This window comes from Drosophila biarmipes, chromosome 2R, assembly GCF_025231255.1.
Source record: "Drosophila biarmipes strain raj3 chromosome 2R, RU_DBia_V1.1, whole genome shotgun sequence".
Lineage (NCBI taxonomy): Eukaryota > Metazoa > Arthropoda > Insecta > Diptera > Drosophilidae > Drosophila > Drosophila biarmipes.
Genome location: NC_066615.1, coordinates 17,786,744 through 17,814,093, shown reverse-complemented (window position 1 = coordinate 17,814,093; position 27,350 = coordinate 17,786,744). Strand labels below are relative to the sequence as shown.

Genomic DNA, 27,350 nt, shown 5'->3' with positions numbered 1-27,350 from the left:
TGCTCAACTAGCGACGTGTGACGTCATCGACATAATTACGTATACGCCGCGTTGGTGCTGCTGATTCTGCTGGTGCTGCTGCTGCTGCCATTGAATGTCATAAAAATGTGTTTGAGGTAAGGTTAACAATAACAAATAAACACGAGTCGCTGTGTGTGTGTGTGTGTGAGTATCTGTGTTGGCCCGTATAAACACACATGCAAATGTGCAAAGAGCAGGCGAAAAAGAGAGAAACGAAATTGTAAACAAACATAAAGTGTTGGGCCCAGGCGAGTGTAGGTGTGTATCTGTGTGTGCATGTGGGCTTCTATTCATTTACAAAATGCTGGCAATAAGACCAAGATGACGGCTACGACGTAAAAAAAGGTGAAGGAAATCCAGGCAGGAGCAGCCCCTCCGTCTCCAGCCTCGCCACCCTGTCAGCGATTTTGAAGTCTAAGGCTCTTATTTACATGTGCTGGGGTTATACTCCCAGAAAGCATCAGGTGGAGAAAGGGCATAAGCCCGGCCATATGCCAAAGTGAATATTTTATATTATTGAAGGCGGCTGGCGAAGGGCGAAATGTATCTGTGCCATTCGATATCCATATTGAAATGGAACTTTCTCCCTTGCCAAAGTGCTTGCCTACGTTTTTTCTTCTAGCTATAAATTGTGTGATATTTTAATAAAGATGATAGATATTATTAGATGGTGTAGGCCAAAAACATACCAGAAAATATATTTATAAAATATGCTTTAGAGTGCAAACATAATTTTAATAAATATGCTGTAAGCTAAAGATACTTATTTATGTCCAACTTAAAACCTCAAACGATAATTACCTTTTTATGATGAATATAAAGTAACTTATCCTTTAATGGATACAAAAAAATAAAGTGCCCAACAAAAGGAATACAAAATCCTCAGTCATCATGGTTTTGGCCTTAATTGTAATTTAAATACTTTAAATTTATTTACCGAAAAAGAAGAACGCCTTTTTTATAATTTATAAATTTCCCCTGAATGTGGCCTTTCAGTAATCAGCAAATATGCAAACCGCGATAAATTTGATTTGGCTAATATATTCAGGGTTTGTGTTTACCCGAAATGGCGACACTCCTGGGAGCAGTTCCCCTGGGTTTCGCCCATGGATGGGTAATGTGAGATGTAGAACCATTTAAATGCCAGCGAATGCTTTTCATGTGGCTCTGGCAAAATAATTTTTAAGTTGCTTCATCTCGAGATGAATTCTGCCGGCTGCCATCTTTTGTGAGACATATCCTGCGAGCATGCAGGGGGGAGGCTATGAGGCAACAATTAAGTGAGAACGAAACTCTTTGGCCCCGGAAAAGAGGGGGGAAAAGCGAGGAAAAGGAATCGGGAAAGGCGAGTTGCTAAAGCGTTCTTTTCCTAGCGAAAATGATGTATACATGTGCGAACATATCAGCATAATTCCAAAATGTCTGCAGATATGTACACACGCATAGAATGTGCACACGCAGGACGCCGAAGGAAGACGTCTATTTGGCCTCACTTCTGGCCTGGTTCCATTTCCCCGCCCCCTGCAGACGAGTGTGGGCGTGTTCATAATTTATTTCTGGGTAATTGACAGTCGGGCTAAATGCTTTACGAACCCAGCAGAGCCCCAAGGCCTGCGTATTTCACCTTAAAAGAATCTCTCCTCACTCGGCCTGCTAAATGGTGCGTAAAATTTTACACTCAATTTGTGATCCTTCCGGGCATTATGCCCGTGGTTTATTAATGTCGAATTTATGTAAATACTTCAAAAATTGACAGTCGAGGACTATCAAATTAATTAATGCCCCATTGGGCATCACCGAATGGATTACCATCTGAGATATTTGTGGTCAGCGCGAACGGGGGAAATCGCCGAGTTGCAGTTCCTTTCCGAACTTTTTGTTCTCAACTGACTTTTCCAACTCGTGCCGGAACAAAAGTTTACTTTCCCTCAACATAAGTTTTCCGGCTCTTTTTGCTTGCTTTTCCTGCCCAAGAATTTTCCAAAGAATGCAGCGGCAAATGCACAAAAGTGAATTAATTCTAGCCGAAGGTAACTGCCGATGATAAATAGTTGCCGAGTCAACGGAAACCGGGCCATAAGCAGTGGAATCCTGCCCAGAATTTCTGGTAATACGTCTTATTCCACTTATTTTCCACTCACCCTCCATCTGGCCCGAAAAACTTTTTCTTTAAGCTGCATTTAAGCATGATTAATAAAGGCGAAGCATGTTTGTAATGTGATTTAACTCAGGCCTAAATTGTAAAAGGCAGACATTCCAAATATCGTCATAAATAAGGTCTAGACTTTATTGGTATAAATTCATGTTGATTAAAGTTAAATTATTCAGGATTCTCAAAGAGAAAAACTCACATTAATTTTTGATTTACGCCATGTTGCCAAAGTTTCTTGCATTAATATGCTAGCAAATATTTCTTTTACAAGTCATAAATTGCTTAAAATATTCTGATTACTTTTTGCCATATGAAGCTTTTTGTCCTTAGATTTAATTCCAAGTAAAATTAAAAGAAATATTTAGCTAAGAAGCTCAATTTAGCAGTTTAAGAAACATTTTTGCATTCAATTCTCCTTTGAACTTGCCAGAAAAAAGTCTAGTCACTTATAAACATAAATGTAATTTGATTAAATGAAAATCTTTTCATTATAGTTATAGCAATGAAGATTTTTTTTTGCCCATATAACTCACATTATAATGTGACATGCCAAGTTCATTTATATAGAATGAAGCTTTTCATTATGGCATCAGAATCTTAAATTAAATTGTTTGATTAAAATGTGCTTATACACCCTTCTCATCGAACCACCCTCGCTTGTAGAATCATCGATTTTGGATTTATGCGATTATGCAAAAGTTCTTCACAGCTACTCCTCCTCCACCAATTAAAAATTGCTTAAGGGCTAAACATTTTGACGGGTTTTGATTAACCCAAATAGGTTTGTGCTGACGATGGGGATTTCATGTAACCGAATACTTGGTAACTTGGCTGGAAATCCAATTGAATTCGCTTTCTGGTTAACGACACATTGATTCCTCTCAGAGTCATTCGCATTTATCAAGCGAATGCAGTTTGACAAGTTCGTTTTCGCTTTGCGCTGAGCAAGAACTTGTTGTCAAAGTCGTTATTATACACTGCAAATGCACTGGCTTCCCCAAAATCCAAAAAAGAAGGAAAAACCCTGTCAAAGCTACAGTTTTTGTTCATTAGTTTTTATCAAGGGCTACTTAGCTGGGATTACTGTATCTATGCATTGGTGGGTTTAATCAATGAATGCGGGCATTAATCCACAACCAAATATTTTTTTTGCCCCATTCATGGCTTGATTACTCCCACTTTTGACCTTCATGGGTTTACATTTAGAAGGGAGCTTTGCGTTTTTTACTGCACAAAGATAGCCTGGGAAATGGGAAGTTGGGGGTCATCCGTGGGCCACATCCCTGACATTTGTCAACTGAGAAATGGCCAAGGAAGCTAAGCCGGGCTAGCCAGGCCGGCAGATGGAACTGTCCCTGGGATTAGCCGGGAACCAATCGAACAGATTGTTTCGAAGACGGGGGGCTACACCGTATAGATGAACAGATGTCTGATTGATGGGTGCAAACGTGTGAAGTGCAGGCACCCAGAAATCGGCCTTGGGCCCTGGGTGGTGGGTAATTGATTTACCAAATGCAAATGTCATTCCTAACCCTTCAATCTGCCGCAGAGCCGGAGTTGTGTCCCCAATTTGGATGTCAGCCAGGCGATATAATTTCAGGCACGTACACAATCCCCTCCCTGTATATACAATATATACAGCCCCTGCGTTTTCATAGCTTTAAATTTGTGTCTCCGTTTCAGTTTCTGCTGCTGTTTCGGTTGTAATTGCCATATCGCAGTCCAGAAGTCTGAAAGGGGGCTAAGTAAATTGGTTTGACAACCGCAAAGGGCACGTGGGCCGCAGAGCAATATTCCCGCCCAATAGGCCGGGTTTCAGTTTCAGTTTTTCGGATCTCCTTCCCCTCGGCTGACAATCCCCAGCACGTTCGGCCCATGAAAATACTTTTTCGGACCAGGAATCCAACACGTTTCAATACCCTGTGGATGGTCCATTATAGTTCTGTCTCAGTTTTGTCAACTATTTTTCATACTTTGTTGCAAAGCAAAGGTAATCTCATTTACAAAATGACGTCTGCTTTAATAGTGAAACAAAATATAATTATTTGGGGTTTTCTTCCCCTTAGAAAATCTAGTTTTTATGACAAGACTTAGAACAACTTTAACATTATTTTGGTGTTTTTTTTAAATTTAATTTTAATATTTTAAATGGACTAAAAAAAATAATAACATTTTAATTATTAATAAAATTTCAACATGCCACTTCTGTTGTTCTGCGAAATACTATCATCTGAAAATTGCGCCTCTAGCTAATGCAAACAAATTATAAAGTATTGCAAGAACTTTATCTTAAAGTGTCAATTCGAGTTTAGAGTCCTATTTTTGTATTTTTTATTACTCCGATAAGAAGTCTTTTTGGGATTTTCTTGGCCAAATGAGATAAATGGCATGAGATATTATGGTGACAAAATTTTCATAGGGTAACAAACGTTTCATTTGGCCAAAGGCAAGTTTTGATTAAATTTAAACACTCTATATATTTATATTTTATGAGCACATTTCTTGGCTCGTTGGCGCTTACTTGGCGCATTCTCTGGGAATTATTAATGATGATTCGGGTCTAAATTTCTCGATACAAAGCTCGCAGGTTGCGAATATTTTTTCCTTCTTTTTTTTTTTTGCATTCTTTACTTACAAATCGAAATCGAGCATAGGAGCTGCGATGGATCTCTGACGCTAATGTGGTATGTTCTGCTGCTGGCCAAGAATACTGCACAATTTGCTTTAACGAGCCGTTAACAACTGAATATTTGAATATTTAAATAAAATCTTATAAATACGAATGTGCTTTGTGGTGTATACAAAACACCCGTGCCCCGCACGCATATATTTATATAGATCCCAGTGCAGGGGCAGACATATAGAGCTGTACTATATCGAATCGAAAATCGGACGTTGTTTCCGCCGCCGCCAAAAAGACCCAAACGTTTTCCAACAACCAAAATAAACGAGTTCCTTCGCGTAAATAAATTCTCCAACCAAAAACTTGAGGCAACAAAATTTGGTAATGCATTATTTGCAATTTACTTAGCTTGCCTTATTTATATTGCCATTTGTTATTTGTTTAAATAAGTCTTGCACGCACCTTTCCGACTGGATTTTTGCTGTTTTCGTTGGCTGCTTAACTTGTTTGTTTACCCACTCAATGCGTTTTGGCCGAGTATTATTACTCTTATTTTCTAATTGGTTACACTGCTGTTGGAGCGTCACAGATACACTGGCACACAAGAATACACCATATATTTTACGATCTTTGTTTTGGATTTATTTGTATATTTCTATTTTGTATTTTATCCCTCGCCGCGCCGCATTGGTTTTTGAACTTGATAATTTTCACGTTTCGCACGGAGGCTATTATCGCCGCCCGCCGGCTTCCTATCCACTGGATGAGATCGCGCAGAGCCGAGCAGAAGTATCTCACAGAACGAAACGTAAGGGAACGTACTATAACGTAACGTGACGCAGCGGAGCGGACACGTAGCAGCCAGCAGCAGCGTTGGCGAGCGATTGAGCGGCGCTCGAGGTGCGCTCGATGGCAAAAAGTGGCGACGTCGAACATCCAAGTTGTTGGCGTCGTCATCGCTCGTTACTTGTGCGAAAAAAGTGTTGTTTTGCGCCAGGCGATTGCGATGGGGCCCAAAAGATGCCGACAAACAGTATCAACCACCCGCCCTGTTGGCCCGCGCCTACGTCATCGTTGCGGCCAACATGTCGCAGGTGGCTCGATGTTGCGGTTCGAAACTGTTGCCTTTGTAGGTTGCTGGGTTGGTGGGTCACCGTCTATCCGTATCTGCATCTGTATCTGTGGCTGTGTGTTGGTATCCGTATCTGTAGCTGTACCCACTCATAAGTTCATTAACGCAACAGTTTCGCTCGCTTGTATCCGTTGCCGTTACACGCCACCACCACCGCCCACCGGCCGAGCAGGTTAACCCCCGAAATTTCGGGGTAATTGCTTGAGGCCAAAACAGCAAATGCGTATTAATGAATCCGCTCAAAGTGCACGTGATGCCGCCGTTTCGGTTTCGTTTGGCTTCTTTTGTGCGGTTTGTTATCCCCGAAAGGGTTTGGCTCCGTTCGTTTATTTACTGTACTCGAGTATAATGGCATTCGCTGTAGTATAGTTAGTTTTGGAAGGGTTTTGTAGCCCCAATCCATCAGTAAATACAAATAAGTACTGATTGAAAGGGTTTCTGGGAATATCCCTGGCTTTTCGAGCTGTGCTGTTCCTGTGTTCCTGTGTATCTAAGCCCAATGCAATTATTTTGATGAAATAAGAATAGATATGGGACAGGTAAGGACAGCATTTATTTAGGGTTTCATTAGGCTATATAAATAACTAGAAGCTCCAATTTAATTGTTGCTAAAAATATAAGGTATATCATAAATTAAATATTACAATGGGCATAGGAATTATTCCTGATGTCCAATTGATTTTTTTTGATGGAAGTGCTATCTAATTTTAAAAGTTTTTAAATCATTTATTAATCTAAAGGTACCACAAAAATGTATTTATTAACTTTTGCTTGCCCTTATTCTACCAGTTTTCTAATAAAAATGTCTAATATTTCTTTTCTAATATGTATGTAATCTGTATTTCTGAAATATCTATTTAATATCAAAAAGTCAAAAATCTGTTGGAGAATAGAAAGCACATTATTTATTGCACATTTAAAGCACATTTATTAATCTTAGCTACCACAAACACGTTTTGTTTAATATTTTTTAGCTCTATTTCTACCAGTTGTCTAATAAAAATGGCTAATATTCCTGTTTATTTATGGAAGCATAAAGTTCCCTTCCATTCGCACCTGCAGGTAGTACTGAACCCCGAATTTTCGCATTCCCGAGAACTGAAAAATACCATTTGGCTTTTAATGAGTCGCCAATTTGTTGCTGGCTGTTGTAATGGTGCATTTGTTTTCCCTCCGGTTGGCCGTGCGTTTGAAACTTTCAGTTCCAGTCCCTAAAATATGCAACTAAATTTCGGTTTCGCCAGCTGGGCCAGGGGGTAAAACAACTATTTGTAATTAATTTGTGCATGTGACGAGCGCATTTATTGCCGAAATTGCGGGGCACGCGGCAGATGCTGTCCTGCCCAGTCCTTCCTGGCGGCATTTAGCGGCCGTTTTATGGCCATCTAATTAACTGGTCGGAGAGCACTGGCCAAATCCCAAATTAATTAGGAATTAAACGGGCGGCGCAGAGTTCCCATCGCTAAATGGGGGGCCGTAAAACCGGTATGCAAATAATAAAACCGAAGCCCCACATTGATTCCATCCCTATCCCCATCCCAGCCCCATCCCCTTGGGTCGTGAGCAATAAAATCGCATCCCAGCCCCGGGATGATGAGCTTCTGCTCATTCAGCTCGACATCCTCCCAGAATCGTAAAAGAAATATGAAAAGTCGAGGCCCATTTCCTCCTCTGAGCCTGCGGCATAAACTATATTTAACAATCTGTTTATGTGGACTATGTCTGCCCTGCCTGATGCTCTGAAGTCAGCAAATCTGTACTTTTATGTTTGTATTTCAAAAAAGGCCACTGAGATGGGGTTAGGGGGCTTCCAGTGATGGCCGGCCACTCGAGACAAATGTCCTTTCGGGCCAAGCTGCTGCTTTATTTTTTGGCCAACTAGAAAATTATGGCTGATGTGGGAGGCATGTGGAATGATGCATACCCTGGGGTGCGTTGCCCTAATCCAGGCATAATAAAATTGATTTTGGTTTTCCATTGCGCTGGCAAAGTCAAAGGGTAGCGATGAATGACCCTCATTGGGTTGGCCTTGAACGCTATGGCGTGCCAACCTCCTTGGGCATCAATTTTTATTTGCTCTATTAATTAACATTTAAATACATTTTAATTCCAACTTTAGAGACCTCAAACATAAGTGATTTTCTAGATATTGTTTCTTTTCTTCTGTTTTTATGAATTGTACATTAAAGTAAATATATATATTCACTCAATTTAATTAATATCACCTTTTTCTTATTCATTTAATCCAACATTTACTAAATTCATTTAAGCCAAGCATTCACCAAATGCTTTGTCCAAAGACTTAAGATTAATCCCACAAATTCGTGTCGATGGCGCTGAATGGAAATTAGTCAGAGGATTTGTTACTTGGCCAACGAGCTTTGTGTCCTGGGTAATCCGCAAATCTAGTTCCCATTCGATTAGCCAGCATATTTATCACTAAGTAGCCGAAAAGTAGTTTGTCTAGGCCCATTTCCATTCACCACACCACCCCGAACTCGAAATGTTCTCTCATTGTTATGCGTGCTATGCACAATTTTTGTGTTCTTCGTATTGTTTGTGTGTTACACTCGGAAAAATATATTTTTTAAATATAAGGAAAGTCTATGAAATAGTAAAGGATCTCCCTCTAAATAGATGTGTTAGAAAAACAGTTTCTTCTTGTATTTCAATTTCTAAAATTGTATCTAAATTTAGAAAAGATAGTTGAAATGCCCAATATTCTATTTATAATCAAGCTTAACGACGTTTAATGTTGGTAATGAGAATTGAGGGTGTCCTTTCCGAGCTCAGTGTACTCGTGAGTGGATGGCTGGGCGTCGAGCACATGCGTGCGATTTATTTGCTGTCACCGCAAACACAAACATCAGCGCAGATAGGCACACATTTGTATACACTTGTGTACGCACCCAGTAACAATGACTTTCGCACCCTGGGCCAACACTTGGGGCCACAAATTAACCCAGGCACGTAGCTCGCTTAGGCGGCCTAATCAAATAGAAGCGCCCAAATCAAACAACAACAACTGGCGGAGAGCTGAGTAAATATATGGGGCTTCACACCCACAAATTATCAGGAGTGCGACTTTTGCCGCCCAAACACGCTTGAAGATCCTGGGATGAACTGGTAGTTGGATTCCATACGAGTGTGCAAAGGTTGTGTGTATTCGTAGCTAATACATCTTTGTTTCTTACGCTCAAAGTAATTAGTGCCTTTCAGCAAAATAATTAGTTTAAATCATTTATTCTAGCTCTTTGCATAATTTTTAAATAATAAAAAAATGCTATAAAATTGCAATATAATATTACCTACAATAGGTTTCCTTTGATGTCCTTACCAAAATTTGTAAATTAAAATATTTTTATTTTTCTTATTCAGTTAAAACATGATGTAACAATATCTAAGTTCTCTTTTTAATAGGACCTAAATAAAGGGAATTTAGTAGTAATAAAAATGTTAATAGCCTTAAAATGTTAAAATTTAAATCAAATCATTACTTTTAGAATTCATTAAATTTAAAAGTCTTCAAGTTTTTTGATCGAAATGTATAAATAAAAAGCATTTTTTTAATCTGATTCTTTTTCATATTTTGAGAAAAATATTTATATTTTTAGTTCAAACCAAAAGATTTATTTAATATTACCTAACTAAATTTATTTTAAGTATCATAATTATGAACATTTCCCTCTTTTAAAGCTTAAAAGTAAGCCTTCTGTAAATGTTAAAAGCGATCGCTTAACAGTGGCTGGCTGAGCTGCTTACAGCGGCTCAGGCGCGGCCCATTAGCAGCATGCATTATACACTGCTTTATCGACCTGCTCTTGGCCCGCAGGTGATTAAGTTTCTGTTTCACTTCCATTCGCACTACACCCACTCTTAAGTGTGCCTCGCCAGCAGGTGGTTAGTGGGTGGTGGGTGGATTGTGGTTGCGGGGCGGCAGAAGGTTGGTGGTCGTATTAATTAGACCCCCCGCCAGTCCGGTTGCGCCGCTGATCTCATACAGAGCCGCTGAGTGCTGCGTAAATTGAGTGGCTCTACATGACGAGTGGCGTTTGCGTTGGCCGCCTTTGTTGCCGCTTTGTTGCTGCTTACGCTTTCGCCTCGGCTTTGAGTGGCTGCCACTTGAGTGGCGCTAAAGTCGTGGAAAATGAGCCATCAACAGCTGCCGCCCCGGGCCTGTTTGCTTGGGGAGAAAGGAAAATACGCGGTGCAGTCAAAAAAAGGGCCCATGAATAAGCATTAAAATAAAATAAAGATTAAAAGAAGAAGGGAAATTAAAGTATTTTTTAAATTAAAATTAAGCCTTTGGAATATTTATTTAAATATATTTTTTTAAGATGAGGCAATAATAGCTTTTTAATTTTAAGTGGTGTACCTCGCTTGCAATATTTCAAGTTTAGCTTTAGAACAGGAGTCTGCAAATCCTTAAAAATTTAATATTGTTTTACAAATATTTAAAAATTTAACAATTCAAATGTTGATTCTAACTCATAACTAATAAAATTAATTTTAATATGCTTTATTTTAAATACAGGCTCAAGAACCTATGACACTGATTTATGGCTTAGAGCTTATAAAGCTTATAGTCTTATAACACTTGCTTAGTTTTCTGCCACTGAATTTATTTAAAAAAATACTGCTTTATATTTTATGAATTAATAAATTAAATATTAATAAATAATCATTAAAAGTGACATTTATTACTTCTTTAAAAGGAATTCAACTATTTTGTCGAAACTTCACCGAATATTATTGGATTTTAGGATATCCATAATGAAAGTAAGTTTTTCGTAGTAGTTGTTATGTTTGTAGACTAATCTAAAATCTGAGTTTTTTAATAAATTCCTTATTTTTTTCAGTGCTCACTGGGGCGCACAGGCAACAGGCGAGTTGTTGACATTCTTTTGAGCCTGGCTGTTGACTAGACGCCCCAGCACGTGCTGTCGCTCCGCTCCGGTTCGTCGCCTCGCCGGCTCAGGCTAGAGCGGGACGGGGAAACGCGAGCGGGACGCAGCTGAGCATGCATATTTCATGGCGCTAGTGCCGTGCCCCGCCCCCGGGTGCCCGCAATCCTCCGGACAGGGGAGGTGGATCCACCGGAGCCACAACATCATTACAAACAGCCCGGCACCGGGTTTACTTTGCTGTTTCGCATGTCGTTCGCCTCATTTATTTATGCACAAATATCCCACAGAAGGTGCAGGTGGTGAGGCGGCCACAGAGCCACGGCGACAGCAGCAGCATCCACAGCGGCAACATCACCAGTGGCAGCAACAGCAACAGCTGGAAATGTTCAATTCAATCAGTTTAAATCTCCTCGCTGAGTCCCCAGGAAAAGGTAATTTTCCTGATTTTTCCGCCACAAAAGTTCTCATTTCAGGACTATAATATGGCATAGAAATGTGGCGTGTATATTTTTTATTGTCCAACGCAAGGATGCACAAAAAGATACTTGAAAACATATTCTTATGGAATACAAATGAGTTTCTAGATATAGCCAATATAAAAAGATATAAATTAAATGAAATAAGTAGAACAAAATATCTTTAAGATACATACATAAGATAAGATACCTACTAAGGATATAATTGTTAAAATGCATATTCTAAGGGTCAGGATTTTTGATCTACTGGATTTACTTTTAGGAGGTCAAGAGAAATAATCTCCCAAGACATATCAAGATATTCCTTTTTCTCCATTTCTTCTTAGGAATGCAATAAACTTTGTTTTTTGAATGTTTATTTAATGTTGCAAGCTAGAAACATATGTCTATAGCCTACACCCACTCGGATTCCAATACGAAACCCCCAAACACATGTTTATCTGCCGGAACTTTGTCGTGACTGAAATGCGAATGAAAGTGAAGCGAAAAGAAAAGAAACAACTTTTCGACGCCGGCTTTAAATTGTGCTTAAGTGTAATATTTGTTTATTTTATTGCACTGGAATGTTACTCTTACATCTAAGGGTTCTTTATTTTATTTTACGTATTTCTCTTACGCACTAAAAACAGTGACAAATCAGACCCAGGATTGTGTTTTTCTGCCTTCTTTTACGTATCGTACTCAAGCTGCCTCGTATTTTGGTTTATTTTCGTCTTAATCTGCGTAAATTGTATTTCATTTGATTTCATTTTCCCCCGCTGAGTGGGTGGCTGGGTGGTTCAGTGGGTTGCTGAGTGGGTGGTTTGCCTGCGGCCTTAGACAAAGGGATGCCGCGTGCGCCGCTTGGCCTTGATGGGGTACTCGTAGCCCTCGAAATCGTCGTCCTGGTCGTCCTCGTGGTGGTGGTGGTGGTGGTGACTCCGGCTGCTGTGGTGCTTCTTCGGCTCGTGGTGGTGCTCCTTGACCGGCACCGGAATGGGCAGCGGGACCTTCTTAATGACCGTCTTTGTGTGCACATGTGTGTGGTGCTTCACCGGCACGTGTATTCGGATCCTGTAAATGGTCAAATGGCCCATGAACATTGTTGCACAGCAAAAAATGTAAGGAACAAGGCGGGGAGTCTATCAATTGCACTCAAAAAAATTTAAATTAAATATACAGATTATTATATATTTTTTGGACAAGGGTCAATGTAATAAATATCACAGATGGTTTAATTGTAAATTAAGTAATTATATTTAGCTAGAAATTAAGTTTATAAATTCAAAAATAATATTTTAGTTCAGTTGCTTAGAATAATATTTCTCTTAAAACCATATTTTTAAAGCCATAAAAATAAAATTAAATGTATATTAAATAGTTATTTTTTCCCGTTTTATGATTCCTCTTGGATAAATATATTAAATAAACCCAAAAAAAATTGTATTTAACCTTTTTTAATCTTATTTTTTATAACAAAACATTTTACTTTTAATATCTTTTTTTTTAATATTAATAATATTTTTTTCTTTCTGAAAGGATAGTCTCTTCCCTCTGTGTTTTGTTTGCTTAAAAAGAAACGTTTAATTGAATCATATTTTTTTCCCCAGTGTGCTCGTTAAGGGGGCGTGGCTTGGGGGCAGGGACTTACTTCAGCTTGTCGCTTGATGGATGGCCGCCTGCCAGAGCGAACATCATGCATGTGATGAACAGAAAGCTTAATGCCTGCAACGGAAACAAGTATAAAGATTACGATTGGGTCGCCAGCCTAAAGAGGTTATCGCCCCCTATTTTGGCCCAAACAGCTCATAAACAGCCGAACAATACAATTAGCATAATAATACGCATCCAAGGAGCTCGTCTCCCTATGATTATTATTATTGACAGGCAGGCCTAAGGATGATGGGCCCAGCTTCGTTGCCGGATTCCTTCTGACGTGGGCGTGACAGAAGCTGTCAGCCGCACAGGAAGACCATTTGGGCCCGGTCAACTCCGAATTGGTCGAGACAGAAATAAAGAGGCATTTTTGTAAATTTGATCCTTGGAAACTGAAAGTCCTCTCATAAAGTGGTATTTAATTTTAGCTGATTACTGGATTTGAATGAAGGTTTAACGATGGTCTTGTCATAAGCCCGTAGATGGGCATTTCGGAAAAAAATATTTAAACATAGATTAGATTAGTGATTTCAATTTTTCTTGAAAGTTGGAGATTTAAGTAGTTCAATGTAAGCATTTGTATTGTATTTGTATTGTATCTCATCTTAATTGAAGTCCTTTTCAAAGCAGTTCACTAATATCTCTTCCCACCAGTTTAGAAAATATTTTCGCTATTTTCCGAGCTTTTCACAATCACAAATTAAGTCCCTTTCACTTTGTTGGTCCCTTTACTATTTCACAAATGCGACTTTCCCTTTGTTGCACTTTTGCGTTCAATTAACCGTTTATGGCCAACTTGAGAGTTCTTTTCATGTTTCCACATCTGGCGATCATAAAAAACAAATTAAGTTTTTGTGGTTATTTTCAGTTCATTTTTCCGCCTTGTTTTATTCATTTCCCGCGCGATTGGAGTCAATGAAATCGCTGCGAAATGAAAGCTTTTTATTTGCATATTTTTCGAGCACTTAACGCGGAATTATGTGGGGACTTTCTAAGCTGGATTTAAATTTAAATATTTATTTTCATTGTCTTTTTTTGTTTTGTACGCCAACACAAATATGTATGTTTCGAATGTTTACGCGTGCCTCTTCATTGTTTGCTCGTTTCGCCAAATGTAATTAACACTTACTCCTTGGGGCAAATGCATTGTTATTCGCGATGTTTTGCTTGTTTTTTCTTTTATTTTTTGCTATTTGCTATTTGTTCGATGTTGTTTAATTGGATTAAACGTGCGGATTTCGGTAAACCATCGTCGACGGGCGTAGAAATGGAATTGCTCTGGGACGCGGCGCCTGCATCCGCTTAAATATGAGGCAAAAAGCGAAGAAAAAAGTTATGAGCTACAGTGAATCGTGCCACAGACGGCCGCCTCTGCAGCAGTTGCAGCAACAGTGCGGTGACGGTGACACGAAGTTGCTGAGTTGGAAACGAAGTAAAAACAAAAACATAATCAAGTTGGCCCAAGGAGCCGGCGGATGGGGCGGGGCGGCGGAAGTGGCCAGTCGGCGGGGTCTTGGCTCAAACTCGGGCTCGGACTTGTGGCCATGTTAAATGCCGTCGACCAAATAAGTCAGGTCTGGTTGATTTGCCAAAGGCGCTGCAGTAAGTCATGCATGGAATATTTAGTTTAATTAATATTCATTTTATTTAATTTTTTACAAATTTGTTAGTACTTTGCAGTTTTAAGTACGTATTTTTCAAGAAAACAAAATACCTAAATTTAAACGATCTAGAGCACTTGCACATTACTAGCTTTAAGAAATATTTTTCTCGATTATTTGAGAAGAAACGTTTTTAAAATCAAGAGGAAAATGTTGCAAGTTCTGTCAATTCAAGAATACTTCCTCTCACTTATTCTTCTCGTTCCTAAAATCAAGAAGAAAATGTTCTTGAATTTTTTATTCGCTGTGAAGCAAAGAAATGTAAGTATTCTCAATTTTCATTTTCAAAACCAATACATAAAATATTAGACGCGTTTTAAGAGTATTTTTATAAATGTATGTACCCCTTAATCGATTGAAATAATATTTTATATGTCTGTAAGATTTTTTGGAAATAACTTTAGGGAATATCCTATTTAACTCTTTATAATTATATCACCTGAATTTAAAATTTTAAAAAATGGTAGAATTTTTCCTAAATTTCTATTACTTTCAGTAAATATTCACTAAGTAGGGTATCTAGTTATCCTGCCATGAAAGTGAAAACACACGCCGCAAACAAACCGAGCCAAAGCCGAAAAGCAAACCCAAAGTAACCAGTAAAGTCAAACGACAGCAGACAGCCAGAAACTGAGGCCCAGAGCCACAGCTCTCGTACCGCATGTCCCTCTCTCGCTCGCACTCGCTGGTTCCGCCGGGGCGGTGGAAAGCCGCCGAACATGAAGATACTTTTCCGAACCGAAGAGCGAAGGCAAGTGAGATGGGGCCACGCGTAATTGAAGCCTGTGCCTGAGTTAAACGCAGCGATTATGTCGGTCTGCCCGCCTCCAGCGGTCGGAAATGGGGGTGGGCCGAGGGGAGGGGGTGCTGGCGCCGGCAGCAGGTTGCAGTTGCAGTTGCAGTTTTCAGTTTTCAGATGCAGTGGCTGCCGCAGTGGCAGTGGCAAGGATTCGGCCAGCTTCCTGGTTAGGCAGTTGGTCTCGCATTCGCATTCGTTTGTCGCAAATTGAGTTGTGCGCTGAGATATGCTGTCGTGTCAACCGCACGTCCACTAAGAGAAAATGTATCTGAAAGATACTCCCAATCATATCTTAATAAAGTATTTCAAAGTGTTATATATTTTTTCAAAACGATAAGTTTCGTAGTTTTTGTGAAAATTAATCGGTCTCTTAGAACGTAGTTTTTTTAACTCTGCTTCTGGGTAAATTTCGTATGGGTATTCGGAAAAAAGTGCTAGTTTCAATATATATAACCTCTTAAAATAATAAAAAATAATCTAGGATGATTTTAGTGAGTACAACCTATGGTCTAAATGTTATATTATTTATTTTGAAAACTACCTTGAAAGAAGATGCAGATGTGTAATGCTTAAAATAGTAGTAAAATATCGATAATGTCAGAAACTTTCGTTAATAATAGTATTTGTACTCTTATCTTAGCTCATTATATGCTTAGAAACACTTTTTAGTTAGTCAAAAGAAAACACAAAATATGGAAATTAAAAAACTATTAAAAATTTAATTCTTTTTGATATTTCTTGTTGTATTTACTACTTTTTAAAGTGTTTATTTAAGATATAGATTTCTTTAATATTATAAATGTTAGTTAGGGATTTGATTTTTTTCAAGTATTGGAATTAAACGACATTTTTCTCAGTGCACCAGCACCCTCGCCGGCCTGCATTTGATGGCAATTTAAATGTGCACCGCCGCGGCAATCCATTTGATTGGCCATTCTGGCCGCTGGGCCCGCACCGTAGGTACTTCAGCTTTAGCCATGAATGTAATGCAGGAAGCGCTCCATTTCGATCATTTCGACCATTTCTACCATTTCGGCCATTTCTACGAGCTAATCAACTGGTTTCACTGGCACGCCGTGGTTGCATAACAATGACAAATCCAGACCGGCACGACACTTGGTCATTGTCTTCGCCTCGCTGGAGACGGGCTCATCTAACAGCCAACTAGTTTGGCTTTTGGCCGCTTTTTCTGCACTGGTCCGCCTGACATGATATAACTTTGGTACCACTTCCACGGCCACAATTGCCGGCGGTCGAGGAGGAAAGTTTTCTCCTCGCGGGGTTCCATCCAGCCAGAAGTTGGGCAATTAACACACACATTTTGATGATATAATCATAAAAGCGAGAAATTTGATCGGGCCATTTGACCGGTTCGGGCCACTTTTCCAGCATGATCGCGCAATTGCGAAAAAGTGTCAAAATTAATTGCATACAAAGTGGCTCGATTGGATGTGGTTGTTGGTTTCGATCGGGTCATTAGCACCACATTCGCTCGGATGGTGGCTACATCAGCTGAAAAGCGTTTTCTATTTATAAGATAGAAAGATCGAGAGTTGCAAGTTATAAAAATATATTACAACCTTAGATACACCAGCAAAATAAAAACTGCACAAAAATAGTTCATCAATCAATCAATTCTATGATTTATATATCACAACGTACTACAAGTTATTTTTTTTTTAATTTTTTAAGTCCTTTAGATTGTCTTTATTTATTACTGCATATAAAGTTTAATAACCATCAATTTTTTTTGTAATGTTTAAATAGTTGTTGACTTTAAAAATGTTTCTTATATTGAAGATAAACTTACCCGAAAACGGGGTGCCCATGAAAATCTTTAAATTATTCTTAGGTTAGTCGCTTAGGTTAGGTAGTTTAACTTTTTCTAACACACAATTCTTAGTTCCAAGGGCTTGACGGTAAACCTTATTAATTAAAAAGCTGACCGATAATTCAGAAAATATTCAGCCAAATGTACGTTTTTTCAGCTTAAAAAGTGTCTTAAAATATTTATTATATGAATATTCTCTTAACTTTCATGAGCTTAACTCCAAAAGTGTAAACCAAGCTGGAATTCCCTCATACATTTTGTATTTGGCACAAGGCCAGGACAAACTTTTCGCACCCTGACCAGGGATGAATATTGGAGATGGCCAGTGGCGATGCCGCCAATGCAAACGAAAGTGGCGATGCCAAATTTACTTAACCTGTTGTGGCCGCGGCCTTTCACTGCGGATTCGAGTGGCCCGCCAAGGATTATCCAACCGAAAGCCAAAGCCCCGGAAACCGATACATCAGGCCGTTGTCTGCCCGTGCGCCGGCCATTTCCTTTTGCAATAAATTTTCACTTAACTATGTCGATCATCGCCGCATATGCGAGCGTATGCAGCGTGCAACATTCATGTGCAACATCACCAGTCACCCCTTTTCCGACTTTTCCGACCATCAGCCCATTCCGGTGGGTGGGTTTCGGGTGGTTGGGTGGCTGTTGTGTGTGACACAATTTTCCAGTTTACCAGTTACGCCTCGTAAGTTTAATTGACGGAAGCGCGTTAAAATTGCAGAGCCAAACCAGAGCTAAATAAAAAAACATGCTTGGGGAAAATCAAAGTGGAAACAAAGTGAAAATTTGTGTATGCATTATGCATTTGCATGTGCCAACAGCCAGAGTTTCCCGCTTCACTTACCCATTTGTAATTGATGACCACGTTAAAGAGTTCGATTGGGGTTAAGCTTTACTTTTGACCAGAAAGCGAATCGGGTTTCGAAAGAAGGAAGACTGATATAACGCTTTTCACACGCTTTTCCTTAATCAAACCGATACCAGTTTGTATTATGTGGCATTAGCTGTAAGTAGCTTTAATCGCTAATTAATGTTAGCCGGTGTATCTACGGAATTTCTAGACATGCAACTATAATTGGCTTGGCAACCCAACATTTTTTAAGGTGGTTTGACTAACATAACATCCTTAACAAGAAGACTTTGTGTAATAGTTTATATTTATCCATGCCTTTGGGTTAATCGAACTAGTTATTACCAACTGTACCAACTTATGTTCAAAATTATGGTTTGCTAGCATAGTAATTTTTGTCTCAAGATTGTTAAAGAAAATGTAAAGACATTATACTAACATTCTTTATAACTTTTTTAACAACTCTTTTATTTTCAATAAACGCCAAAACAAACCTATAATTTGAAAATGAAACTACCAGGTTCAAGTTTAAGCTCTGGAATATAAAATCATAAACTTTAAAAATGAAAATATACATTGTTAAATATAAACATAAAATTCTTAACCAAAAATCATTATAATTTAACAAATAAATAAAACAATAATAGTTTAAATAAGATAAGATTATCTATATTTTATAATTCCAGCTTTAAGATAAAGTATCTTTAAGCTTGTCGCAACTCTTCCAGTCTGACCCAAATGAGCTAAGTAAATTAAAGCTTTGTCGCAGCAGCATCAGCAATTCCTTGGACGTCCTTGAAGCTCGGATTCCCATCTGCCGGTGAATCAATTGCGAAGATTTAAGGATAAACTTGGAGTGTTTCTTGCGGGGGAAACTATTTGCCTTGCTGACATCATCAAAAGTGACCTTGCCCCGAGAATCGGAATCGGAATCGGCAACTTGCTCCTAAGTATGTATGTACAAGTGGCCATAAATCTGGTTCTGACCACATGCGTACGTGTGTGTGATTTCGAGGGGGTGCTAGTGGGGCAAAAGTTTTACTTTGGCCAAAACATGGATTTGCCTTTAACGGGGCACGCAGGTGTCGTTGTGGTTGTTGCCACTCCGTTATTGCGTATTGAAAAGCCACATACAAGAATCTCGTCTCTCGTATGCAGCACGTTTTTATGGCCTCCGAGACCGAGACTCAGAAACTGAGAATGCCGATTGCTCGACGGAGGGGTGCATTAATTTATGGCCATCAAAAGCGAGTTAGACGATTGAGCATTTCGTTTTGGCCACACAAGTTTGCTGTACTTAGCAGAAATTCAGCTCACTGAAGTCAACAAACCGACCGCAGTCATTTGGCCTTCTGGAGACATTTTGCTTCGCCCAGCGGGTTGGCCCTCCCATGACTCATGATCGCATTCACTTGACTGCAATCGACCTAAATAACATGGGAATTTGTGTAACCATTCCTCTGGAATGACTTTCAGTTGGCTTTACGAGGTTAGACCCTCTGATTTATTTGGCTTTGCCTTGTTTAACATAGTGTTTACCTATGTTTTCGGGCCTCAGAAATTGCTGTAATTTATTCAAAAGCTTTAAAATATCATGCAAATATATATTTACATTCGTTAAAGGTGCTGGAGAAAACTCTTTTAATAAAATTTCACCGTAACTTGTATGGTCTTCGGTTCGGAATTACTCTAAAAGATATTTAATTATTCTATTTTCCAAACTTTTAAGTTGGGATTTCTGAAAAACGGTATATATTTTTTTAGACTGTTTATACCCTTAATAAATAGTTAAGAATAAATGATTAACAAAACGTATTTATAAAATATTAACCTATATAACATACTTACCTACCTTGAAGTTTAAATAATATTTAAATATTTAAAGCGAGTTATGGACATGGTAGATATGTTGATGATAAAATGAACCCTGAAGAAGCTGAAAAATCGGATAATCTTATTCGATCGGACTCAGGTCTTACTTTTTGCTTCCAGTAACTTTAAGTTGGCAGACATATAGCCACTCTATAATGGGGTTGGCCCCCTTGGCCACTTCCGTGCGAATATCTGGACACACTTCCTGTCTTTGATGGCCAATGCCTGCACTTCCCATCCGAATTGATTGACGTTTTTATTAATGTGGATTATGAACGCATCAACAATGCCGTTGGCCAATTAATAAAATTATTAATTGGAAAATCGGCATAATAAAGGCCATTAAGGCGGCTTCTCCCCTGACCCGCTCCATCCATCGAGGTTCCCAAGTAAACTCTTTTGAAAATGTTTTCTTTATGATTTTCTTTTGTTTTCTCTTTTGGTTTGGTGTTGTTTTTTGTTTTTCTTTCGTTTTGTATAATTCAGATTACATTTTATTGTTAAGAATGAATTGAATTACTTCTGCTCTCTGCCGATCTCAGCATCTTCAATGGCGGCTTGAACGGCTCTTCCAGCACTTTATTTCTCGGATATTCTGGGATTTTCTTGGTTTCACCATTTGATGCTTGCCTTTTTCTGGGTTCTGTGTTCTTGAATCATAATAATCGTAATAATCATAATGCAGAATGACATAATATATATATAATCTGTTCCATATATATGCGTGTATATGTATCGAGATTCATATATATATGCGTGTATATATAATTCGATTTACCTAAAAACAATTTACAAATATATAAAAACGAATTCACCTAGTAAACTAAAGCTACACGTGAGTGTGTGTGTGGTGTGAGTGATGTGTTGTGTGTGTGTGAGTTTGTGATAGTTTATAAAAAATGATTTCCTCTCCTTTTTATGCACGTGGTAGCATATCTTTTATTCCTGTTTGACGGCTAATGTTTACTCTGTCTCTGTTTTTATGCAACATTCGTGTGCCTCCGCCTTTGCATTTGTTTACAACCGATCTACATACACAAATAATATATCGGTTTATCTGTTGATTTCAGTTTTATTTATGTTCGTGCCCCGGCATTAAAAAACTGAATAGTATTGTTTGAAATTAAACATGCTCCGAGTCTACCTCGCTGAAATATAAATAACGAAATTTGCAGACCCATGGATGTTACTCATACGCCACGTTGTACGCTTGGGGAAAGCCACGATGTTGTTGAAAAGAGTTCGAAATGTTTAAGAAGTACAGTGAATACTGGTGAATATTGTGAATAATTCAAGATCAACAAATTAATCTGGACAATAACAAAATATCAATTTTCCTAAAAGATACATTTTAAAAATGTTATAAAAGCAATTTCAGTTAATTGATTAATTTTAAAATAAAAAATTGCATAATCCGTTGTATCCAATATTCACCGTATACCTTTATTGATTCGCCTGCTTTTCATATTGCTTCTTTGTGCACCGTAAAAAATTAATGATTTTATGCAAATGTGTGTAGGAAAGCTCCTCTTTTCCGTTGATAATTTGTATCTGTCACCCGCAGCCTTTCCTATTAGCCTGCGTGAGCTTATGAGAGTGTGTATCTGTGTGTGAGGTGTGGTTTTATGTGCAACAGTCGGCCTAATGCTACTTAATCATATATATAATATATAATTTGCCTTCTCTTTTTTATAAGTTTTTGGTTTTGTATAATTAATTGTTTACCTCTTGCGGTTTCTGTTATTTTTTTAGATCCAGAATTCCCTTGTCAGTTTATAGCTTCTGTTCATTTTATTTTCACTTTTAATATGGGACTTCTGATTTTTGTCGGTTTCTCTTGTTTTTGTTTTTCCGTTTTATATAAATGTAAATATCGTAACATAATATTTATGCCGTATATATGCTAAATTTAAATTTAAATGTACTCATTTTACACCTTGTCGAGTTCGCGATCTTCTGTTATTCTTTAAAAATGTAACCGTTTCTCTCTCTAAAAACTTAGCATACAAATTTAACAATACATATATCATTTAAAGATACATTTATGTTTTCTTTGCCATCGACCGCTCAAACGAACTTAACTTCAATTTATATTATAGATTAACTTTGTGTCGTCAATTTATTTAATTAATTTTCTTTATTATGGGTAATTTTTAACAAAGTTTTTGTTTTTGGGGATATTTTTGTTTTGAGTTTGAAAGCTGCTCCCTTGCTTTGTATAAATTAAAACTAGTTTTGTATTTTCTATATTGTATATATGGTTTGTATATATATAAAGTACTTTAGGTTTCTTTCTTTTTGTTTTTCGTTTTGTAAGGCCAAAAATGTCGAACTTAAATATGTCCAAATCGATCGATTACATTAACATACATTTTGTTTCAATTGAAATATTCATGTCCTCGTCCCAGTTCTATGTTAGCTAGTGTAAATATTTCTCGCTTGGTTTTTTGGGGGAAAAGGATTTTGAGAGAATTTGCAAAATAATGTTGTTCTTGTTTTGTGTGGAATTTGCAAAATGTAATTTATTTCATTTTTTAGTTTTTGTTGTATACATTTTATTTATAATCTTCCTTGCTATAATTAAAGTTAATTAATATTTATGCCTGCCTGATGAATTTTCCTCTTGAATATTACCAAAAAATGTTTTGATTAAGCTTTAAATTTAGTAAAAACGTGGGTTTTTTTTTAGAGGGGAGGGGGCGTTGGGCATTAAGCAAGTGGGAGGGGGAGGGGCTAGGGTTTATTTAAGACACACCAATTATCACCTACTATCCAATGTGTTTGTTGTGGTTTCGTTTACTCTAAGTTTAACTAATTTATGTAATGTAAGCATGTGTGTATATGCGTGTATGTGTGTGTATGCGTGTGTGTGTAACGTCTTTGTATAGTCAGTCAGTTATATAATTGTATATAGTTAAATGTATCAACCAAAAAAGTTGCCGTTTGCTTGTCTTTATTTTTTTATTATATTTTTGAAGATTTCCTTTCCTTCTCGATTTGTGTATTGAACTCCATTTGAATTTCTGCCAGGATCTGCGAGGGATGGGGGCGGGGGTAGGGGGCGTGGCTGCTGTCGGGGTCGGTCCGTCAGTCTGTTTTGGTTTTCATTTTATTTAAGTTTAAGTCTTAGAAACAATAAAAGTTTGTAATTATGCGTAGGATTTCATATCAAAAGTTTTTTGTTTTTCGTTTTATTTCGCTTTATTTTTACTAAACCTTGGAACCGGATTGGGATTTTTCTATCATGTATATATATATAGAGATATATATAGTCCTATATATACGTGTGTGTATGTACGTAATTATGTTATATTTAAGAAACTAATAAAAAGTTGTTTTTAAACAAAATATTGCATACTTTTATGTGCTTGCTTGAAATTTTCTCGTTTTCTTTCGATTTCTCGCTCACTTTAACTGCTACTTTCTTCTCCTCCTCCTAACTTTCTCTTTTGCTTCCTAATCCTTAAACGTCTCTGTTTCCTTTCTCTTCGTCTTATGTAAAATGTAAAAACGTAACGGTAAATTGTAAATATATTGTAATTGCATTAATCAATATAATTATAAGAACACATTTTCCGAGATATTCGATTTAGTTGTTTACAAAGAAATAATGTTGTTGGGCATGCTACATATAACCGATAAGACAAAGTTATACATACATCTTCAGTATATATAATACACATACTTTAGTTACAACGTAAGGCAAAGACAACCTAGGCGGGATCGGAATCGGGATTTAATGGGGGTCAACGTTACCGGAACTAAAGTTTTCATGGGGTTCGGGTTCTGGATTCTCGAGTATGCTGTGTAGAGAATTTCGCTTGGCTTTAAGTACTTAGTCGATCTGATTTGCTCGGGTCTGGATATGAGAGTTGGGGAAGTTACATACAACGGTGTTTATAGAGTATAACCTCGAAAATCAGAGTTTGATGCCCCTTGCTCGAAATGCAATCGGTTTCGGTTTCGGTTCTCTACGAAGCAAAAGTCTTAACTGAGTTAACAATATTTTTGAAATATTTTCCCTTCCCTTTTTGCGTCATCCGCTCTGTCATATATAATATATATATGTATATAGATAGAGTTCTTTTTAAGTGAGTCCTTGGCGAGGATCACATCCTTGGTTGTATGCTAGCTTAAATCATGATAAAGTTCTCTTGTATCTGCTGCAATCGCAATCGCAATCGCAATCGCAATCGCCATCGCCATCGCAGTGCAGCGCAGTTTTTTACGCAAATAATTATTGTTGCCGCATCCAGCGGCCCTCAGTCCTCAAGCAGCGGTGGCTGCTGCTGTCCGGCAGGGGGCGCCACCGGCGGCAGGACACATCCGGTGGCAGCCGCATCCTCGGCAACGTCGTCCGCGGTCGTCTCCAGGAACGGCTGCTGCTCTTGTTATGTCAGGTCCTGCTGCGAATCTATCGAGAAGAGCTCCTTGTAGAGCGCCGGGAACACGACGTTCGGGTGCTGCAGCTTGAACTTGCTCAGCGATTCCATGTGCAAGATGGAAATGTCGCTGCAAAATTAGAGAAAATTGTTTGTTATTAGCATGTGCGTTTTGTAAAAAAAGGATATGCCAAGTGCTTTAAAAATAGTATTATAAATATACACAAGAAACTTTGTTTTCTACTCAATCTTATACGTAAAAGGAAAATATCTTTTATCAGTTTTGATGCATTTTAGATTATCGATATCCTCTTTCAAGACTACCGTAAAATAGCTAGATCGACAATATATATTATTATCTATCTGCATGGTAAAAATAGTTACAAACGGACCATCAACTAAAAAGTTGTAAGGAGATAAATTACTCGACGCTAGATGGCGCTGTTTGGGATGTGCAGTATAATGAACAGTCGCTTTCGTGCAAGCATATCTCCATCTCCTTCGCACTTCCCTTAGCTGTGTAACCGGTATCTGATAAATGTGGCTTTCGACTATATCATGCTCTCTGGTTAAAATACTAGATCCCCAAGTACTCGTAATATTATAAAGGTATGAAAACATAGCCGTAAATCAGAGATTTGTGAAACGTATCTGCTTAATTATGATCTATCCAGAATAGAACTGCTTCTAACTTTGTTGTCGATAAAACTTTTTCAATTATTGATTCAAAAAGTACTGTGATTGTAACAAAACGTATCTGCTTAAATATGATCTATCCAGAATAGAACTGCTTCTAACTTTTTTGTCGATAAAATTTGTTCAATTATTGATTCAAAAAGCAGTGTGATTACCCCTCTTAATAACCTACCGGAAATTGGGTATGTTGTTCAGCAGTGTGTCCAGCACGGTGACATCGCCCTTGAGCGGCGCATGATTCGTTTCCAGCTCCTGCCGAATCGCATTCATGCTCAGATTGAAAAGCCTCTGTATTTCCGTATTACCACGCACTCCGTTGCGTTCTAAAATCGAGACTTATTAGATACAGATAGATCATACAGGAAATAAGATAGTCCCACCTGGCCAGAGCAGCACTAAGCTCTGATACAGCGCCAGTTCGGTTTCAGTCAGTTTGAGTTCGGCTATCGACTTGGCCGTTTGGAAGATGCGCGACACCAGGCGCATCTCCTCCGAGTCGGATGTGTAGAAGGCCTCCTGGGGCAGCATCACATCGCCGTAGAGAACCGCGTTCTGTGAGAGATCTAGCAGTCTGGACATGCGAACAATCGCCAGCTCAAAGGAGCCCGTCTTCAGCAGTAATATCTGGGGAGGCACAGGGGATTAATAAGCCACTCATTTAGATTGAATGTATAATCCCGACCTGATCGTCCTGACTCAGGCGCATGAATCCCGGTATTAGCTTAGCAAATTCGATTATGTTCTGTATCATTTGTGTAAGCTTCTCGGCGCAGTCCAGCCAGAGTTCCTCCTGGCCCAGATTCTTGTAGTAGAGAATGCGCGACACATCCTACACAGCAAGAAATAATGGGATTTGTGTTTATCCAAGGTATACTTTCGGGGCTTCTGGTTAAACACTCACCGGCTGCTTTCGGAACATGTCGTGCACAGCTTCCAGTTTGGTATTTGTGTTGGCATGCGCCTCCGCCAGCGTCTTGATCAGCACATCGTTGATATCGCCATCCGCTAAGGAGATTTATGAAAATTATTATTAATTGTTTACAAATTATATACAAAATAAAATGATTGTAGGTGGGTCTTGGTATAGAGGCTTTATTCACCAAAGAACTTCCAATAAAAGATTTTAAAAATGTTTCTAAATTTCTGTGAAAAAGAATGAGTCAATGTCGCGGAATTTAAAAGTATCATGTTTTTAAATATTTATTTTTTTCTATATTTGAACAACTTTAAGGTGAAATTTTTTCAAAAAGTTTTGAACACTAAGTGAGTTAGTATAAGGGAATCCATACAGATGTCCTTTATGATATGCGAACTAAAAAATATTATATTTTGGAAAGTATTCTAGTATATGGATTGTAAAGGAAATATTATAAATACCAACATTTTTAAGTAAAGAAACATATAAACGTTCAGCTCAACATGAATCTTTTTAGAGCTGAGTGAGGAATCATTCCTTATAGACAACCAAAATATATAATATCTTTGAAACGACTTGAATATATAAAATGTCGAGAAAAACTTAGCACCTATTGGGGTAGTCCCCACTCACCGTGACTAATAAATTCGGGATCGATTATTGTACTGCGCGGCTCGTAGGTGGTGCTGTCCACGTAGTCCGCCGAGATGTCGTACTGCATGGTCTGCTGGGGCGTCACGGAGGCCGAGTATCCGTAGGGACTGCCGTAGCCCACCTCGTTGTTCGAGTAGCCGCCGCTGTAGCTGAGTGACAAGAAGGGCATTACGGGTCGGGATCGGCGATGGCGGGCGGGGGAGAGAAGAGCAGACGAGAGGAGGGAGATAAAGAGCGAGGTCACCAGGTGGGTTACGGTTCAAGGTCGTGGGGCAGAGGCGGAGGCAGGGGCGTGGTTCGAGGGTCGAATCAATATGGGGGGTCATTCTCATATCGGTCATACTGCACCTATTGTAGTTGTTGTGATGCAGCTGGTCGCTGCTCGAGGGCGTCTGGGTGTCGTAGACGGAGCTGTCGGGTGCCGCGTCGCTCTGGGCCCTCATCTGGGCCTTGTGGAACCGGACCTCGTCCTCGACCTTCTCGCGCTGCTTCTTGGACATCCTGCCGAACTTTACAGCTGCAAAGGGGGTGTGGTCAAGGGGGCGGGATTAATACATTAATGTAGGGCTGATAAAGCTCTTTGGCACCCAGGGAATAAGGAGGGAATTCAATTGATATAAATAAGTTAGGAAAAACTATAAGATACTAAATCTTACTACATTTATTTTGAAAACTAATAAAAATCAATTGAATTCCCTACGAAATTCCTCTGAGTGCCCTGCTCAACACTT

At 38.6% G+C, this 27,350-nt stretch overlaps 3 protein-coding genes across 6 annotated transcripts in view; all 3 read right to left on the bottom strand.

The window, feature by feature from the left end:
* LOC108022568 (potassium voltage-gated channel subfamily KQT member 4) overlaps nt 1-5,656 on the bottom strand; it is a 41,556-nt gene extending 35,900 nt beyond the window's left edge. The window contains exon 1 of the mRNA XM_050888273.1: nt 5,259-5,656. The gene's annotated coding sequence lies outside the window, so the exon portion shown is untranslated. The remainder of the gene's footprint in view (nt 1-5,258) is intronic.
* Nucleotides 5,657-11,877: 6,221 nt separating this feature from the next.
* On the bottom strand, nt 11,878-14,192 carry LOC108022400 (uncharacterized histidine-rich protein DDB_G0274557). Its single transcript, XM_017091286.3, has 3 exons — nt 14,076-14,192; nt 12,942-13,015; nt 11,878-12,364 (listed from the first exon to the last, which is right to left on the bottom strand). Exons 1-3 carry the CDS (start codon nt 14,091-14,093, stop codon nt 12,127-12,129), a joined length of 330 nt encoding a protein of 109 aa, XP_016946775.1. The 5' UTR covers nt 14,094-14,192; the 3' UTR covers nt 11,878-12,126.
* An 8,856-nt stretch (nt 14,193-23,048) lies between these two features.
* Nucleotides 23,049-27,350, bottom strand: part of LOC108022615 (probable nuclear hormone receptor HR3) — a 34,344-nt gene continuing 30,042 nt past the window's right edge. For 3 of the 4 annotated variants that reach the window (XM_050887236.1, XM_017091655.3, XM_017091656.3), the window contains exons 3-9: nt 26,968-27,136; nt 26,599-26,768; nt 25,951-26,054; nt 25,732-25,878; nt 25,430-25,673; nt 25,222-25,372; nt 23,049-24,483 (exon numbers count right to left, since the gene is read on the bottom strand). In XM_050887236.1, the coding sequence (XP_050743193.1) occupies nt 24,363-24,483; nt 25,222-25,372; nt 25,430-25,673; nt 25,732-25,878; nt 25,951-26,054; nt 26,599-26,768; nt 26,968-27,136 (1,106 nt within the window). In that variant the 3' untranslated portion in view covers nt 23,049-24,362. The remainder of the gene's footprint in view (nt 24,484-25,221; nt 25,373-25,429; nt 25,674-25,731; nt 25,879-25,950; nt 26,055-26,598; nt 26,769-26,967; nt 27,137-27,350) is intronic. The other variant, XM_050887237.1, reaches the window with a different exon arrangement.

Excerpts from the sequence above, each read along its gene's own strand:
- LOC108022400 (XM_017091286.3), bottom strand. Across the intron at positions 12,365-12,941 it reads CCATCAAGCGACAAGCTGAA|GATCCGAATACACGTGCCGG; the intron begins GTAAGTCCCTGC and ends GACCATTTACAG.